The sequence below is a fragment of the Bufo gargarizans genome, chromosome 6 (genome assembly GCF_014858855.1).
Source record: "Bufo gargarizans isolate SCDJY-AF-19 chromosome 6, ASM1485885v1, whole genome shotgun sequence".
NCBI lineage: Eukaryota > Metazoa > Chordata > Amphibia > Anura > Bufonidae > Bufo > Bufo gargarizans.
Window position 1 is genome coordinate 270,588,909 of NC_058085.1, and position 19,511 is coordinate 270,608,419.

Genomic DNA, 19,511 nt, shown 5'->3' on the forward strand with positions numbered 1-19,511 from the left:
GACCAATTCATTTCAATGGGGCTTCAAAAGATGCGGACGGCACACCATGTGCCGTCCGCATCCGTAGTTCCGTTCAGCGGCTCCGCAAGAAAGAACATGTCCTATTTTTTGTCCCCAATGGCGGCCAAGAATAGGCATTTCTATCATAGGGCCGGCCATGTGCAGTCCACATAATGCAGAACGCACACGGCGGGTGCCTATGTTTTGTGGATCTGCAATTTGCAGACTGCAAAACACTGCGGTTATTTAATACAATTACTCAGACAGTACTGGTCCCAATATCAAATACACTGGGAATTCCTGGCACTCACTGGGACTTTCTGGGGGAAATCAGTATTTGTCATCAGATGATAGGTGACAAACAGCCTTATTTAAGGGACTGTATGACATTAAAAAGAGGTGTCTGCTTTACCTTCAAAAATGGCGCAACTCCTTGTCCATGCCTATGTCTGACATTAGCTGCAATACCAATCACAGCCACAGTCAGCAGTGGCGCTGTCTCAGGAAATTACTCCATTCCTTTTAAGTAGGACATTTTCTAGTGTTTCTCTACAAGCAACAAGTGGAAATAATGTGCAGGGGAAAGACACAGAGAAATCCCCAGCACTTGTCTGATCAGTCTCATCTGCTGGATTCCCTGGGCTGAGTTATCATGTTACATGTCCACACAGCACTGAGGGTGATCGTTGATCTGTGGGGCAGGGATTTGGTAGAGGTGAGGGTTAATTCTATCATCTCATAGAGGGAGACAATGAGGACTACCACAATGGATCTGCTGGACCCTTGCAGCCAGGGTGATGTGCACACTGAGGGCTTGCTGACAGTGTGTCTCCTCCAGCTCTGCTGTCACGTCTGGTGCTATGCTGGAATCAAATGTGTCCTGCATCTCAAAGCAGCCAGCCTGTCCTCACCGCTGGGGGAGAGCAATAATCTTTAATAATAATCGCCTAATGCAATTACCAGGTCCATTCAGGCTAGTGCTAATGTGATTAGATATGATGTACTTTAATTATACCTAATATGCCCGGTGAGGATGGAGAAGCTTGGTAGCTCTGTCTCCTGGCACCTCAGAGTCTTACACACCCAGTGCCCGAGGTGGGCAGGTCTTAGAAGAAGAGAAGCAGACTGCCCCTTCTCTGCCAGACACAGCTCTCGCTCATCAAGGAGCCAGCAGCCCAGGAACTCACCACTTCTTCCATGGGTGAGAATGTGAAATGAGAATACTTCAAGAGACTGGAAGACTCAGGTGACATCAGCCTATGGAGCAAAGGGTCAGTTCTAGCAAGGTCCCATTACACAGTGACTGGAGAAGGCGATGATACTCTAGTGGAGAAGACTTCCAGGACTTTCAGGCTGCTTTCCAATCATAGGAAACCCTAGGTCATTTGGTCAACATCATGACTTTCCAAGGTTCCTCTGCAGCTCTTCTCCTGGTGTCTTTGCTTCTGTCTCCAGGTGAGTCTAAGTTCTTTCTTGAAACTCTTAAGGCTCCAGGGGGCACCTACTCTGTAACATGGGAGAGGGTTATCTCTGAGATCTGATGTGCATTCATGTGCCTCCAAAGATATGATGGAGAGACAGGATCTTTGAGGGCTTCCATGATATACAATTTACTTTCCTATTCTATGATGACCTACACACTGACTTTCATACACTCACTGTGTCCTTCTCAAGCTCAGACAGTTCGTAAGGTGAAGGAGTCTTGCTATCAGCACCTTGGTGGAACCCAGTGGACTCCTCACTGAGAGTTAGATGGACAACATAGGAGCAGCTATCTAAAGACTTTGTCACTTGTCCTTTAAGGCATTGCTGTTCTTTCAGCACCATGGACATCTCATAAATACTGCTTATGGACACGTAGTCTGGCAAATGGACTTTATAACAGTACATTTATGGACTTTCATGATATAAGATTGTTGTGCTGCCATATTGTGCACCCTACTGCTATACCATGAAAGTCTGATTACTCTTACGTCATGACACCTTGGTCCACATAAATCTCTTTATGAATGATTTTTAGTGTTGAGCACGAATATTCAAATAGCGAATTTTTAGCGCAAATATCGCCACTTTGAGAATTTGTGAATATTTTGACTATAGTGCTATATATTCGTTATATCGAACACATGATTCCTCTCTGCTTCTTGCTTGTGGGCCAATGAGAAAGAAGCAATGTCAAGTTCCCAATCAGTAATCTGTAGTCAGTCCTGCTAAAAAGTGAAGTTGCACGTAGTGCGAAAAAATATTCTAATCACTGCCGATTAGCGAAATTGCGAATATATTGGAGCACTTGACCCTATCTGCATATAAAGCTATTGTAATGTTCTTCCGTGCCAACCCTTTTCTCCAGTCTCAGGAAACTTCTAGCAGCTTAAAAAATGTAGCCAAAGCGACCCACGCCTGTATTTTGCTTTACGAATTCGCATTACGTGATTTTTACATTGCCGATTTATCGCATTCAATAAATTAATCTTGAATATGACGAATATTCTACAAAATATTTTACAAATCACTAATGATTTTGGCAGGAGTCCATGGTCCAGAAGAGACAGCAGTGTCCTACACTTGATAGAAGACGGCTATGCTGCCATATTGTGCACACTACTTTATAATGAAGTCCAAATTTATATGAACTGCCCATGGTGCAGAAAGCGACAGCTGTGCCAGATGGGTGCTTTATCTTAGACAGCCTGCTCTATCATGAAAGCCCAGTAAGGGTGTTTTCACACTTCGGTTTTTGCCGTTATTTTCGGTGCATTTCTTGCTGTAAAACCACCAGCTCCAGAATAGAAAACTCAGGGCACACAAGCATCTTTTTTTTTATTTTTGCTTCTGGCCTTTTTGTTTATTAGGTGGCATATTTTTATCATTTTGGCTTCTTTTCAAAAACACAGCATGCTGGAGCTCTTGGCGTTTTCTTTTTCTTTTTTTGGGTATTTTGAGCTCACTGACAAATTGCTTATTCTGGCATTTTTTTTAGTGGTCAAGGGACACCAGTGCCAAACTCGCGTGTGTCAGTACCCGTACTCTTATCTAGAAGTCAGATCACTCTAGTCTATGAATACGTCACGATGCTGCCGGAGGTGCTGAAGGGACGGCAGCGTCTTGTGGAGTTCTCCCAGACCATGTAACTGAGCCTAATAAGGCTACGTTCACACTAGCGTTGTGCTGCTGGAACTGCCTGCCGGATACGGAAATCCGTATGCAAACGGATATCTCTTTTTGCCGTTAGACTTATTCATTGAAATACCAGATCCGTCTTTCTGGAATAACGGATCCTGTATTTAATTTTTTTCACAGCTAGAAACAACTGTGCATGCACAGACTGTAAAAACGGATCTGGCGATGCGGCAATTTCCGGAACACTTGGTACCGTATCCGGCATTAATACATTTCAATGAAAATTAATGCCAGATCTGGCAAGTGCGGTATTGTTCCGGGATTTTGTCTGGAAAAAATACTGCAGCATGCTGCGGTATTTTGTCCGGTCAAATACCGTACAAGGGAGGGAACGGAAGACATCCTGATGCATCCTGAACGGATTGCTTTCCAATCAGAATGCATAAGGACAAAACTGACGCTTTTTTAGGTTTTTTTTGCGGTAATGAGACCCTTTACCGGATTTCAATACGGTAAAAGAATAACGCTAGTGTGAAAGTACGCTAAGGCTTCATTTACATCTCCGTTTGGTAAATCCTATAGTCTTTTCTGGCAGAGGAACAGACTACCGGAGTTACCATATCCGGCATAGCCAGACAACACCAGGTTCCCATTCACTATAATGGAATCTGACATAAAAATCCCAGTTTGTCTCATCATTTATACCAGAAACTCGGCAGATCCCATCATAGTGAAAGAGAACCCGGTGTTGTCCGGCTACGGTAACTCCGGCAGTCTGTTCCTCTGCTGGAAGACACTCAAGGAGACGCTAAGGAAGCCTATGCCTGTAAAGGCTTAGCGGCTTGTTTAAGACTCTGCTGATCCTTCAGCTCCATGGACTGCTCCGAAGGGACTGTGCGTAGAGATTTCCATGGGCTGAGGGCATCTGGCTTCTAGATAAGGGTAACTGGACTTCATGATGGAACAGCCATGGGCACAATCTCCCCTTCCAGGCATTCAGTCACTGCAGCACCGTGGACAGGTCCTAAGTGCTGAGACCCAGATTTCCATGGACTGAAGCTTCCAGATAAGTGGCCGCATTTCATTTACAAGATTCCAACACTTGGCGAGTGGCAGAGTAATGGGAAGGTGCTGATGCAGATAGGCAGAGCCGGTCAGCGATAAGGTGCTGTCACCTTATCGCTGCACTGAGAGCATGCAGCTGTAGAAGGGTCATGTTAACTCTTTGCCGACCATAGTCAGTAGTAGTACCAGGATATGATGGAGCTTGTAGTCCCGTCACACGGGAAAAGCAGTGTGCATTTCTGACATCACTGGGGGGTAAGGAGGGTCGATTGTGCCCAAAGTTCTCCCCAGAATATCAATGTCATCTCCTGGAGTAAGGGGTGAGCAATTGAGCTAGAGGTGTAGTGGAGCTGAGTTTGTCATTTACAATTCACAGTGATGTCACAGTAATTATTATTTTTAATATTAATATTTATTTTAAAGTGCGTTCACTCCGGAGTGCTGCACATATCGGAAGGGTTTACATGCTTAATACGAGCCCAATAAACTGACAGACAAGTGCTTACAATGTAGAAGGGAAGAGGCGAGAGTACCATCTCAGGTATTATCTGAAGTACTTAATACAAGAAAGATGACTGCATTATGAGCACCTTCATGACGCAGAAAAAGAGACGATCCCAAAAGACCATTTCAGCTCTGCTACATCATGTCCTATTCCACATGATATAAGTATAACCAGTGGAGCTTACTGTTTTTTTCATTCTTGGGAGACCCCTACTCATCCATAGGCTCGGTTCTTAGTAAAAATGAGGGAAATGATTGTAAATGAATAAGATTTGACCCAAATTTTGTAATTTTAGGGCCAAATTTTGGGTGAGTGGATTCAGGTGAGAGAAAAATTAATAAAGTAATTAGTTAACAAAAAAAAAAGAGAAAAAATAGGAGACCCCAGAGAGTCCTACACAATTTTACAGGCCAATCGGAGAACTTTTGATTTGGGTCGAATCGATTTGGACCCAAATCAAATTGGTGGAACTGAACCGGAAGCGGATTGTGAGCAATTAGCTCGTCTCTAGCGGTTAGTGTACGTTACCTACTGCGTTGTGGGGGTGGAAACCTGTGGGGCCACAATTCAGTTTATTGTCATTATATTTCTATGTCTCAGTAACTTATAGATGTAGCAGAGCTGAGTTTGTTATGGGACTCAGCCAGGGCTGCAGGTAAACCTACTGCATTAATCGATCCCTGCTTCATCCAGGAGGAAAGAGTTAACCTTGCTTGCTTGCTGCACCCTCTGTGATCTGTCTGTATGTGACTGGGGGGCTTGCTGTACACATGTTTTATTGATGCCGATTCCCCCCCCCCCCCCTCCCCCCTCATTTCTACATAAAAATCGCCAACCCTGAGGTTGTTAGTTTAATAAGAGAAGATTATTCCTCGTTTTCATCCGGCTCCGGATTCCCGGGGGTGACATGGGATAGAAAGCTGTATCGTAACACTCATTTTAGCCTCTGCGATTGCGAAGCTGAGAACCCGGCACCCCCCAAGGAGATGAGCCCCCTTTATTGACTCACTGTTGATGACTGAGGGCTCTGCGGGCTGGAGGGCTGCTGTTAAATGGCGCAGTTTTATTATCCAGTGCTGACATACTCTGGAGTGCTGTACAGAGAATACGTTCATTCATGACATTTACTGCCCCAGAGGAGCTGACAATCTGACAAGAAGAGGGGAGGACATGTCTATGAAAAGAACATTGAACATTGAATTCTGGATTATTTATGTAAAAAATTGGCACATGGTCGGTTAAATATTCCGAAGCTGGCCAACCAATTAGAGAGCTGCTGGCAGGGAGGTTTTTGGATGGCACTTGCAATTCCTGGGTCCCTCAGGCCCTGCACTGGACATAACTCAGTATTTCAGGTTTGCATAGTGGTCCCTTTAAAGGGGTGATCTGCTTTGAACAATGCCTTCTATTAGAATCGTCCCCCGATGATAAGCTGATTACTGCGGAGACCCCCAGTGTTTGGCCGTCATCTGCTGGGAAACGGGCAGCAAGTGTTTAATTTCCCTGCAGCACCTCCACAGGGGAGATGAAGCATTACACGGTTCTCACTGAAATCAATGAGCAGTTCATGTGATGCCTGGATGTGATGTGTCCTCCTGAGAGAAACACTCTTTGTAGAACTGCTCTCCCCCTTAATAAATGAGGCCCCTCAACAAGAGATTCCCATATATTTACTCAAATCCCCTCACGGGTATTTTAAATGGGGTTTCTTAACCAAACAACTCTTTTAAAGGGGTTGGCCGCCCATATGGGAAATTGATGGCATATCGCTACAATATGCTATCAATGTCAAGTTAGGGTCCCATATGTGGGACCCGCTCCTATCTTCAGAATTTGACCCCCACAACGTAAGCAGAAAGCAGCCGGTGTGTGTGCGCCGCCACCCTCCACTCATCGTTATTACACCGCCATGGTGAGCACTGGCTCAGCTATTTGCGGCAGTCCCATAGTAGTGAATGGTGACGTGTTGTGTGATGCCCCCTCCACTATGGCAGCCCGCTCAGCTCTCTTTGGAACTGCAGTAGTAATGAATAGAGAACATCCTGTGCAAAGGCTGCCTGCTCTCCTTCACTTCAAGGGCCCGTTCTCTAGATAAAAGTGGGTCCCAGGGGTGGGATCCGCACATATCTGACATTGATGGGATATCCCAGTGATATGCCATCAATTTCCAAGGTGAGCCAACCCTTGTGTAATGGAGAGCACTGCAACTAGAATTTTCCTCACCATGCTCAATATCTCTGTCTGCTGTCAGTGAATGTTTTTTTTTTGTCATTTCCATTCACTGATGTTAAGCAGAGATCTTGAAAATGGTAAAGAATTCAAGACAAAGTTTATAAGAACGTTGCAGGACTTTGGCGATTTAGGTTTGTTACATAACCCCCTTGCTTATGATGGTGCTTTCCTGCATTATGTTGCTTACTGCGGCTGTATGACTGCTGCATGAACGGTTGGCATGTGTACGTTGGCATGGGGATACACATTATGTATGGCACAGAGCTCGCAGCAAACAGTCACACTTCCAAATATCTACCTTAAAAATTCAAGACATCATCCAAATCCTCTTCCTTCAGCTGGATTCCCTACCTGCTGCTTTCATAATATCTAACACCTGCTCCCCTCACTGCTGCCCCCTGCCCTCACACATCTGTGCCACCTTGTCATCCATTCCCCTTCCTTCTCCCGACTCTTCCTCTCCTCTCTTCCTCTCCATACTGATGATCATATATTTCTGCAGTTCGTTTTGCAAAATTTTGAATTAGCAGATGGGAAATACGACGTTGTCTGTAATGACTACACAATTATGCTGTTGGGGGCGCTGTATTTTAGAGTGTCCCTCATTATTATAGCAATTTTCTGTCTGACTTTCTCCTCCTTTGAGATGAATCAAAAGAGGAGGAAAAAATAGTATTTCTATCTCCCAGAGACTATGTGGGCTCTCATGTGGACATCTATATCTCTCTGTCCTAGACTAGAGGAACAACTGCATTGAGGGATCCATACTGTAAGGACAGACACAGTGGCATAACTTTGGGGTCGTTTCACTTCAGCAAATAGCATTTATCATGTAGAGAAAGTTAATACAAGGCACTTACTAATGTATTGTTATTATCCATATTGCCTCCTTTGCTGGCTGGATTCATTTTTCCATCACATTATACACTGCTTGTTTCTATGGTTACAGACCACCCTGCAATCCAGCAGTGGTGGTCATGCTTGCACACTATAGGAAAAAGCATCGGCCTCTCTGGTGTCCGGGACCATGGGAGCACACATAGGCTAGTGCTTTATCCTATAGTGTGCAAGTACGACCACCACTGCTGGATTGCAAGGTGGTCATAACCATGGAAATCAGCAGTGTATACTGTGATGGAAAAATAAATCCAGCCAGCAAAGGAGGCAATATGGATAATACAAATACATTAGAAAGTGCCTTGTATTAACTTTCTCTACATAATAAATGCCATTTGCTGAAGTAACACAGCCCTTTAAGACTCTGGGCCCCAATGTCAAATCTGTAACAAGGCCCTCTCCTACCACTTGCTGTTCTTCATCTTTTATGGCAGATCAGTATTATCAGGATTCAACCAGTACCTCCTCACCCCTTATAGATGCACTATACTATGGGGTGTTCATTGCTTAGGTCAATGTAAAGGAAAAGTAAGCAAAGAAATCAATTTAAAAAAAAAAACCTACCCAAAGTGATTGTGAGTGTAACACCCCAGAGTTGTGTTACTACACTCCTTTACCCCGCTACTATCTTGTAAGAGCCTTTATACTGTCATCAGATATAATTTACATTATGTCTTCCACAAATGTGCATATAAATCTATGTTGAATGCAATTGTTCATGTAATTTGACTGGTTACCAGTACAGGTACAAGCTACAGTTTAGTGTATCTAAGCTGGAATGGATTATTCCAGCTTAGCTCCCCCTCTGTGGAGAGGTGGGCTGGTCCCACATCCTAGGTGGGCTGGTCCCACATCCTGCAGTGTACTAGCCACCCCTGTTGGGGAAGACTGTGTGATAGTGTCCAGGAGACCCCCTGCATATGGAAGACAGCAAGGACCTAGTCTCAGCTGAGACTTGGCCATATACCCAGTCTGAGCACCTTCAGCTCAGCTGGATGAGGAAAGCAGAAACTACAGACAACCTCCAGAGTTCCAGGAAGAAAGCATCCCCTGAGAATCCATCTGTGAGATAAGTCCAGAGACCTAGGAGAAGCCAATTGCTCCTCAGCTAGTCTGTCCCCATACAGCAGAAGGTACCAGATAAGTGCAGAAGCTAACCCTGCCACAATTACAGAGCTACCAAGCAGACGATTATCCTGCAAGCTCCACATTTAAAGCAGATGTATTCATTCCTGCCAATGATTGCCAAAACCTGCTGGGACCAAGAGACCAAAGCTGTATACTGCTTGGATGCAAGTTATTTTAAGTAAAGCAACATTTGTACTTTATCTAAAGGTCTGGACATAAATTATTCTGCCAAGTTCCTCTATTACTCCTACTATCCCTACACTTAAACTTATTGCAAGTGAGCCAGGAGCCAGGAGTCCAGCCGTACCAAGGTAGGAGACACCGTGACACAACTATCACTAACCTACAGTGACATTATAGGCCATTACACCGCTCTGGCATTCCTAATCTGGGACGTGCGTTATACCACCTTGGAAGGGCCCTGGGATAGTACCCTGCGCACGCTGCAATTGGCGTCACGACAAATACAGGATATATTATCCAGCTGACCCTGACCCTCCAGAAATTATCTTCTAGTAAATGGTAAATTTTTTTAATAAGGGGGTACTGATCTGCAGAATGGGTGGAATGTAGTGTTACTGGTCTTCTATTGCAGTCAGAGCAGTGGGGGAGGGCTTCTGTTGCAGATAACTGCCTTACAGCCACACAGAGGTTTATAAGGAGGAGAAGGGGGATGACTGATCTCCTGGGATGTATCTCTCACAGTTTTACAGGGTCAAAGAAGAGGAAAATATTACGCAGAATTATTTACTGTTCCTTTAAGGAGCGGTGATATGAGTGGGTTGGTAGTGGCAGGGTTTTGAGGGACATGTCAAAAATCTCTTCATCTAATCATAATCTGGTATCAAAGGCAATGTTCAGTCCTTTGTTGCAGTCATTGACCACCATCACAATAGAAGCGCAGAAGATGGGCAGATGCCTCCCAAACAGAGCAGTCTCCATTGTGTATTGGATTTTTGGATGCCATACTTTTGGAGGGCATACTGTGAGCTGATTTGTAGGCTACTGATTCCATTCCATAAGGAGGAGAGACCTCGCGCCTCCACCACATCACTTGTTTCTACTAATTAATGGGCTGAAAGGCAGAGGGGTAACTGTGTGCAGACTCGGTAGCCCTCTCTTATCTGGTAGAGGGACTTTTGGGCCTGGGTGTGACCTCAATCTCTGTACCGCCCGTACCGCTGGTCTCCATCGACGGCTTTCCAGGCTGTGGCTCAGGGCATGCTGAGAGTTGTAGTTTTCCCCCAGATTGGAGACCACTGCCCCTTCTGGAAATTCTGTCATATTTAGGCATTCTTGAATGATTTTAAGCACAATCTGCCCCACATCTAGAAATTCATACATCTACCTTGCTCCTGCCCGAACGCTGGATATCATTAGGGTCATGGCTTACATTCAAGGACATCAATAACAGACGGCCCACTTTTTTTTCTCCTCTTCACTCAAATAGAACGCGGCTGGCTGTACATAGCTGTATATCGGATGCTCACAAAGGAATCTGTGATGTCCTTGACAGTTTTCTGCGCATTATGTGATCTGTATGGAAAATGCAATATCGGTGGTTGCTATGCAGAATTCTCCCGGTAACTGCATTAATAATGTAAATATACGCACTTCTCACATGTATATCTATTCCATCAAGTGGTGACTTGTAACCAGGCTTGGACTGGCCCACAGGGGTACAGGTGAATCCCCGGTGGGCCCCTAGTCTCCCACCCCCTGCACAAGTGGCACATAACACAGTAGACTTACTGCACTACATACATATATTCAATGTACAGCACCTCAACCAGCCTGTGTTCATGTAAAAGAAACTACCCAGTTTATTATTATAGACACAATCAGAGCTGAGATGACTTCTAGGTATAGAGGAAAGCTGGCCAGTGTCCTCTTCTGCCCAGGACCTACCTTCTCAGAGTTACTGCAGGGACCCCCATATTCAATCACCTGGTAGCATCTTGCTGCTGTGTGAGCAGGTAATATGTGAATGTATCCGTACGGTGGGCCCCCAAAATACATTTTACTGTGGGCCCTTGGAACCCCTAGTCGGACACTTGGACAGCTTGTAACCCTGGACTGTTTCATCCTCACACTGATTATGAGTGCAGCGAGCAGCCACGTCGCTTCCTATGACCTAGACCACAGGGGGTCGATATAGTGGTTCATATAGCGATCCAATGCGCTTTTTGTTTTAGACATTTCAGGTAGAGTAGACTCTTGGCTGCTGCAGCAGTGACCTCCCTCCTCTGCTCCGTGCCAGACCGAGCTTCGTCCACTTTGGCTAAGCATGGTCCTTTTGATAACCAATGGTGGCATATTCAGGTTCAAGGAACTGAAACTTGGAGAGCTCTTGGGCTTTCTGTAGACCTGTTTAAGCCGTTCAAGTGTCTCATGACTCGTTGGGGACGGATGTTGGGGACTAACTGCAGTTAAAGGGGTTGTCCCACAAGAAATATTCTACAGTTTTCAAACCAGCACCTGGATCTGAATACTTTTGTAGTTGCATGTAATTAAAAATGTATTATAATGACTGAGTTATTCACTAAAATCTATCTGTACAGCGCCACCTGCTGTTTGTTCTTTTTCTAATTTCTGTGTCCTGCTCACTGAGATGGAAGGACATGCTCAGTTCCGTCCTTCTTCTGCCACTAGTGTTGAGCGAATCGAAGTATCCGAAGTGGATGTTGATCCGAATTTCAGGAAAAATTCTAAGCCAAATTTCCTTTTGCTAACAAATCAATTTTTCCCAAAATGATGGCTGAAAGTAAAAAAAAAAAAATTATACTCGCCACATCTATTTGATGAGAGGCCATGTCCGCGATCAAGTGGTGAGGTGAGTATAAATCATTTTTTATTAACCCCTGAGAAGCTAAATGTGAGTCACAGATGCCGCAATCAGCATTGAACGTGGCATCTGAGTGGTTAAATTACTGGGCACAGCGCGATCGCCGTTCCCCGTCATTGTGCAGGCTCCATACAGTTGAAAGCGGTTTGTGACAAAGTAATTAGTAACAAATCTAATTTCTTGTCAAAAGTCTGTGAAACTGCCGGATCGAATTTTTCTAAATTTCGCTCATCTCTGTCTGTCACCAGCGGCCCCAGTAGAAAGGACACGCCCCTTGATATAGTCCAGGGATGGCCAACCTGCGAATCTCCAGCTGTTGTAAAACTACAACTCCCAGCATGCCCAGTCTCCCTACAGGTATCAGCCTACAGCAGGGCATGGTGGGAGTTGTAGTTTTACAACAGCTGGAGAGCCGCAGGTTGGCCAGCCCTGATATAGTCCATGTCTCCTGAGAAAGGACACGTCCCCTAAGCTTACAGCTTGAAATAAATTGGAGCAATGAATGGGGAGATCTCTGGATCCATGTGAGGTACAGGGCTGGTTCTGGCTTTGTTAGAAAGAGTTTGTCATGTACTAGATTACGTATAATTTTCTTTTTTTACATTAATCATTGGATAACCCCTTTACGTCTTTCTTTTCAGCTTCTAGATTGCCCACAGTTACGCAAGGTCACCTGTGATTTCTCTCGAGTAGGTTCTTACCCATTAAAGAAAGGTCATAGATTATGCATGTCGTTCCCTAGAGACTGGCGACCCACTTACCAGCGATGCCTCCTGCCCTTCCTCTAAGAGTGCAGAGATTTTTTAGCGCAGGTCTATTATTAATGATAAAGGGTTAAATAACCATTACAGTTTAGAAAGTGATGATGTACACCAGCAACTCAGGTGGCACGAAATGTAACATACACTGATGTAGCAGAGATGAATCTGTCATTGAAGTTGTCAAGTGGCACCTCAAATAGGGATATAATAGTGTATTAAACACCGACTTAGGACGGTTTTATAGAACACGTAGCTCTGGGCAATAAGCATGTCATCAGTTTTTCTGCATATATAAAATAATACTACCATACAGTGCCTACATAATACATTCATAAAACTTAAGGCCTCTTTCACACGACCGTATGGCTTTTTCAGTGTTTTGCGGTCCATTTTTCATGGATCCGTTGTTCTGTTTTTTGTTTCCGTTGTATTTCCGTTTATGTTCTGTTTTTCCGTATGGCATATACAGTATACAGTAATTACATAGAAAAAATTGGGCTGAGCATAACATTTTCAATAGATGGTTCCACAAAAAATAGAATGGATACGTAAGACATACGGATGCATTACCGTATGTGTTGCGTTTTGTTTTTGCTGACCCATTGACTTGAATGGAGCCGCGGAACATGATTTGCGGGCAATAATAGGACATGTTCTATCTTTCAACGGAACAGAAATACGGAAATGGAATGCATACAGAGTACATTCCGTTTTTTTTTTTTTGAGGAACCATTAAAATGAATGGTTCTGTATACAGACCGTATACGGTACGCAAAAAAAAAAAAAACGGTTGTGTGAAAGAGGCCTAACAGAAGATATGGCTAATGGCAGTTGAAGATTTAAACTCGGCACATGCGACCCCCTCAGTGAGGTGGACAAAGAAATAAGAAAAAGAACAAACAGCAGGTGGCGATATACAGATACATTGCATTGAATAACTCAGTGGTTATACAAAATTTTGAATCACATGGAATTACAAAAGTATTCAGATTCAGTTGCTGATTTGAAAAATGTTGAATATTTTCCGTCGCACGACCCCTTTAAATGCATTTAACATAGGGATTGTTAGGCATAAACATAAATTCGGCCTGCAGTTGTGCAGCTTAAAGGTCATGATGAAGCTGTGGGTCTGACTCCCAGCACCTTTGATATGTATGAGATTATATATGGAAATGGACATGGGAAACTTATGGCTCCTGACACTCCTTTTCTTGGAGCACAACCAAAAAGTCAGCAAAAGGGTCTTTGGCATCTCCTCTCTGGTAGAAGATATGAATTGAGAAGAGGTGATCCAGAGTATGAGCAGGACAACCACTTTCCATCTACGCAATAAAGTGAAACAAAGCAAAAAGAAATTATATATATATATTTATTTAGCAAATGGTAGCACATATTCTCAGACTAGTAATAATAACTTGTGTGGTGTCCTTTCTAAGTGTTAAGATGTTAACTCATTGATGTTCTTTTTTAAAACTGAGCTGAAGATGATCAGAAATGGTGAAGGTGGATGCTCTAGTTTTTCATTAAATCCATATTTTGGGGGTTGTCTTCTGTACAAATGGTCTGATATGTGACCTGTCATCATCACACTGTCTACCTGCTATGAGTTGTCAGTTTACTATGTCCAAAATTGGCCCAATCCACCACTGTCAGTAGGATTAGTTGATAACGTAAACTGGATTGGGGCTTCCTGACTGTCCCCGATGGTCATTGTCAAGTGAATGAAGGCTCAAGAATGTTGGGTTTCCCCAAACTGCTCCTTGGTTGCTCTGCACAAGGTGCTCCTTTATGACAAAAATAGCCATTGATTACTATTAGAGTTGAGCAAACCCGCCTTTTGGTAGGTTCGGGTTTGGGGTTTAAGTGAATTACGTAATGGATTCTGTTCTCCTTTAGAGGCATTCCGTTTTGCATGCCGTCATAATACAAGTGTATGGCCAGAAGAACGGAACCCTCGTTGCTGGCCATACACTTGCATTATGCGGCAAGCCGACATTGAATTATGTGATGGATTCTGTAAGAACGGAATCCATTACGCAATTCACTTAAACCCCCGAACTTGCACCTGCCAGAAGGCAGGTTTGCTCAACTCTAATGACTATCTTATGTGAATGGTCAGTAGAAGAGCTTGCTCAAACGCCCTCCTTATCCAGTTGCATCGACCTCCTGAGGAGCCGGTGTAGAGGATAGGAGTGATAGTGGCCGTGATGAAGTGTTGTGTCACTGTGTACTCCCTCAGGCTGTTGTTCACTGGGGATCAGCGCGGTGGAATTATAGTACAGAAGAATGAGGACATACATGAGTTAAAAGAAGCAAAGTCTTTTTTACTAAGTGCAATGGAGAACTTGAAATACATATAGTAGCAGCAAGCTTCAGCGCAGTTCTTCTTGGGCACCAGCAAGGATGTGGAGGAAGGTTGGTTGGTGGTAGTTCAGCACTCAGGTGATACTGGTCTAGTAGTTGTTTGGTAATGGGTGCCTTGGCTGTAGTCCCTCACCTTACAGCAGTGTCTGTACATGCAGAAGTAGCAGATCACTCTGCTGTCTGGACTGTCAAGGCTTTACTTGAGAGCAAATTGAAGTAATTATCTCTGTGGAGTCTGTAAGAGAAGCAGGAGAACAGCAATTCACTTCCTCTCCACTCTGAGGCTTCTAAGGAAGCAGGACCAGCTGACTCCTACCAAGACGGGAGAAACAGAGTGGTTAACCCTGTTCCTGCCAACCTTTGCCATTCCTTCCTTGCTGGTCATAACTGCCAGGAAAAGAAAATGCAAATTAAACACTATTAAACCGTGCGCCCAAATTGAAAGCACAGATGGTTCGTATGGCCAAAATATCAGGGAACACATTACATGCAATAGTCGGGGGGGTAGTTTATGCAATAACCTGGCCGTGCAATAAGATATATATTGGATGCACAAAAAGACAATTGAAAAAAAGAATGGGTGAGCATGTATATAACATCCAAAGAAAATTTCAGGGACACCCATTATTATGACACTATAAAGACAAACATGAAAGAAAACTTTATAGGTTCAGCTTTCTGTAGATTAGAAATATTTTTTTTTAATATGGGCTTAAATACCGAGATTGAACTGTTTGGTTTAAAATAGTGATTTTAGTAACTTAAGAAGGAAAAGAATATGGGGGTGGGGGGACGTAGGGGGAACTATGTTTTAAGTGAATCGGCGAAGAAAGAGTTGAAGCAGGTTGGAAACAAGAGTATATATACAAGGTATCGAGTGGTGCCAAGCAGAATTTCTGACAAAGGATAGCGATCTATCCGAAACGCGTTGGTAATTTGGCACATCCAGCCATTTTTAGCTCAGTGACATCACTTTCTACCGAGAAGCACAAGTTTTTGATAGAGAAATGGAGCTGAGCCACAATCCGGGGCACGCTCCTAAAAGTAGATACCGACCCAATATACTCTAGATTCTATTACTGCGTACAAGAGAAGGGAATACGCCGTGGACTTGGAACCTGTAACAAGGTAAAGATTCCTTAGGCATAGTGGTTTACATTTGTGGTGATCTTTTCGTGGTGATACCAGGTGCGGTGTAAGCGCGTTATCATTTGTATTATTGATAACAAATAAAATGCACAACATAACAATATAAACAATTGGTAGTACCCCCAGGCCTGGGGTCCTACACAGTCATTGATTCCCTGACCAGCATGTCCTCAGCTAGAAGCTACAAAGACGTTGGTTGTTTGACACTGAAGTATCCTTTGTTGGGCTGCTTTAGATCAATGGTATAACTGGGGGGCTACTGGTGGGCATGTCCCCTGTGTGCTGGTGTGACAAGCTGCACAGGTTACTTTGCCTTTTCCAAGGTTTTTAGATGCAAGGTTTGGACCGTGAATTGAATATTTGCCCTGGGTAAGGAAAGCCTAGCTACAACCTCTTGCTCATAGTATGAACATCTTGATCTTTTTGTGTGATCTTTTTGGGGTTGATGGTATAATGGAGTGATCTTAAAAATTGCAGTCCAAGGAGATATCATAAATTAAGACATACTTGCTCTTTCTTCTAGCTCTGTGTCACATCGAGACCCGTGCTCATGCAGAGGAGAGACTGTTGAAAAAGCTTTTTGTGGCGTACAACAAGTGGTCGCGTCCTGTAGCTAACATATCCGATGCGGTTCTTGTGCGATTTGGTCTTTCCATTGCTCAGCTCATCGATGTGGTAGGTGGTCTTTATTTCTCTTGAGAAACATTTTACTGTTTTTGAATGGGTTGTGCAGTGACAATAAAACATGTTTTCTTCCTTAAACAGTGCCACACCTGTGTACAGGCTCTATGTGGTATTGCGGCTCAGCCTCCTTCTTCTCAATCAGGTTGAGCAGCAAAACCATGTGACAGAAATAGCAATGTTTCTGGAAGAAAACGTAACCACTTGTCTTTTACTGACACGTATATTCTGCTCAGCTAGACATTTGTTCATTCGGCGGAGATTAGGGGCTGTCAGACACCTCTGGCTCTTCTTATCTCGTGGGAAATAAGAATATTGGACAAGGCAACATTGGTGCAATGCTCTTTATAGCCTGCTGAGTATGATTAGGAGGTAGTGGACACCAGAACAAGGCTTGCCATCACTATAGGAACATAACCTCTCAATGTTCTCTGTGGTGGGAAGTTTTGTGCGGGGTTCAATTCCTCCCACTGTGGAATATTTTAGGTTCCCCTGGAAATCAGAGCTAATTAATGGGTATCTCTGCAACACAACTCTCTGCAACCCCTTTGTCTCATTTCTAAAAAAAAAAAAAAAAAATGGGCAGAAAGCCTCTTTGAACTGCTTGTACATGATTGTCTGAGATGTACCCTAAACTAGGACACTATGCCCCTCACTGAAACACCTCCTTTCAGATCTGCCTTTTGAAGCAAAAACCTTGTATTCTGTTGGCTGGTGGACTGGGTAAACTGGGAGAATTGTCACTGAGCATGCATTTCTAAGATTGAAACTGTATTTCCAATTAAAGAATTTGCTCTGATCCACATGAGAAAGAGCTCCGTGTTCTGTACTTATTGGAATATTGTTGGTTCCACCTAATTATTACTTTAGTAACATAGTTTATAAGGCCGAGAAAACACATCTGTCCATCCAGTTCGGCCAGTTATCCTGCAAGTTGATCCAGAGGAAGGCAAAAAAAAACTGTGAGGTAGAAGCAAACTTTCCTCACTTAAGGGGAATTAAAAATTCCTTCCCGACTCCAATCAGGCAATCAGAATAACCCCCTGGATCAACGACCCCTGTCTAGTAGCTATAGCCTGTAATATTATTACGCTCCAGAAATACATCCAGGCCCCTCTTGAATTCCTTTATTGTACTCACCATCACCACCTCCTCAGGCAGAGAGTTCCATAGTCTCACTGCTCTTACCGTAAAGAATCCCCTTCTATGTTTGTATACAAACCTTCTTTCCTCCAGACGCAGAGGATGTCCCCTCGTCACAGTCACCGTCCTGGGGATAAATAGATGATGGGATAGATCTCTGTACTGACCCCTGATATATTTATACATATTAATTAGATCTCCCCTCAGTTGTCTTTTTTCTAAAGTGAATAACCCTAAGTTTGATAATCTTTCTGGGTACTGTAGTCCATCCATTCCAGTTATTACTTTAGTTGCCCTCCCCTGAACCCTCTCCGGCTTTTTTCCTTCATTTTATCATACTGGCATCTACAACAGCTACTGGGAGAGATGTTTCTGCAAGACTTCCCTTTAATCTCCCTCTGCTCGCTCCCAAGACTTTGACTGATGAATAAATAAATATTTGGGCTCTTGTACAGATGTCATTTCCCCTGGAGCCGCAATTAGGATGTGTTTATAATGATTAAAACACTTGTTTTTCCTAATTAGTCAGGGCCTTACCCAGTTTTTAGGGATCCCAGAAGGCTCCTGGAGGATAAGAACTCACTTCTAAAAGTCAATAAAACACAACAAGGGAGATTATATAAAAACTAGTCTAGAGATTGCAAAAACACACGTTGTGTTTGGTAACTATTCAGTTTTTCTTTTCATAAGCAGCTCCATAACGACGCTCTTATTTTATAATTTAGAGTCTTAAAGGGATATCTTTAGTGGCCCTTTAGAAGTTAACAGTGACTATTGTTGCTAAGTTATGGCAGTGGGTGTGTCAACCAACAGATTTGGCTTTGGGCCACTCCTAAGGGTGTTATCCTGGCAGTCCCCTGTAAGATTGACAGCTGAGCCACAGGAGTCAAGACTCAAGCCAGTGCAGGGCACTGAAGGTTCATGCAAAATCATGATCAGGGACAAGCTGAGGTCAGGACAGGCAAAGTACATGCAGCACAGTAAACGATGCAAATTCAGGGCAGACAGCAAAGGGTCAATATGGAGGTCAGGCATGATATGGAGGTCAGGCATGGGCCATGTCAGATAGCGTAGAGTCACTATCCAGGAAACGGGTAGAAAGATAGTACATGCGCAGACAACAGAAACAGCACACCTACTCAGGATACTAAAAAGCTAGGACATCTATTGCTCAGGCACTGTTCCACAGAAGAAGGTGCCTTAATTACCTCTTGTGTAGAGGTTGAGAGGCCTTGCTGGCAAGCAGGCCGCAACCTGCGTGAAGGGACAGAGAAACCTCGGCAGTCAGGCCATTTGGGAAGTTGAAAGCAGGAGGCAGGTCTGCACCGCTGTGATACAGAAACCCAGGGCTGGTAAGTTGGCAGCAGTGGCCACAGGTTGCTGCTGTACCATGGGGCTGCTACTGGTTCCAAGAAAAATCATTCAATTGTTTCCCTAGCAAAAGATTCTTTCATAATCACTGATCGAGTTCAGATGATTTGCCAAACATGGTAGATTGGTGAGCATCCCGGCTCATGAACCCTATCTACATCAGCCTTGATCTTCATGATCAGAAGACAGTTCAAAAACACTAAAAACAAAAAAATTTCACGATTGGTGAAGAGCATGGTTGATCCAAAAG

General features: G+C 43.8%; 1 protein-coding gene across 1 annotated transcript in view; it reads left to right on the top strand.

Moving 5' to 3' along the window:
• Nucleotides 1-1,252: 1,252 nt before the first annotated feature.
• Nucleotides 1,253-19,511, top strand: part of LOC122941032 (neuronal acetylcholine receptor subunit alpha-4-like) — a 66,198-nt gene continuing 47,939 nt past the window's right edge. Inside the window, exons 1-2 of the mRNA XM_044298017.1 lie at nucleotides 1,253-1,455; nucleotides 16,590-16,741. Of these exons, the coding sequence (XP_044153952.1) occupies nucleotides 1,398-1,455; nucleotides 16,590-16,741 (210 nt within the window). The 5' untranslated portion in view covers nucleotides 1,253-1,397. The remainder of the gene's footprint in view (nucleotides 1,456-16,589; nucleotides 16,742-19,511) is intronic.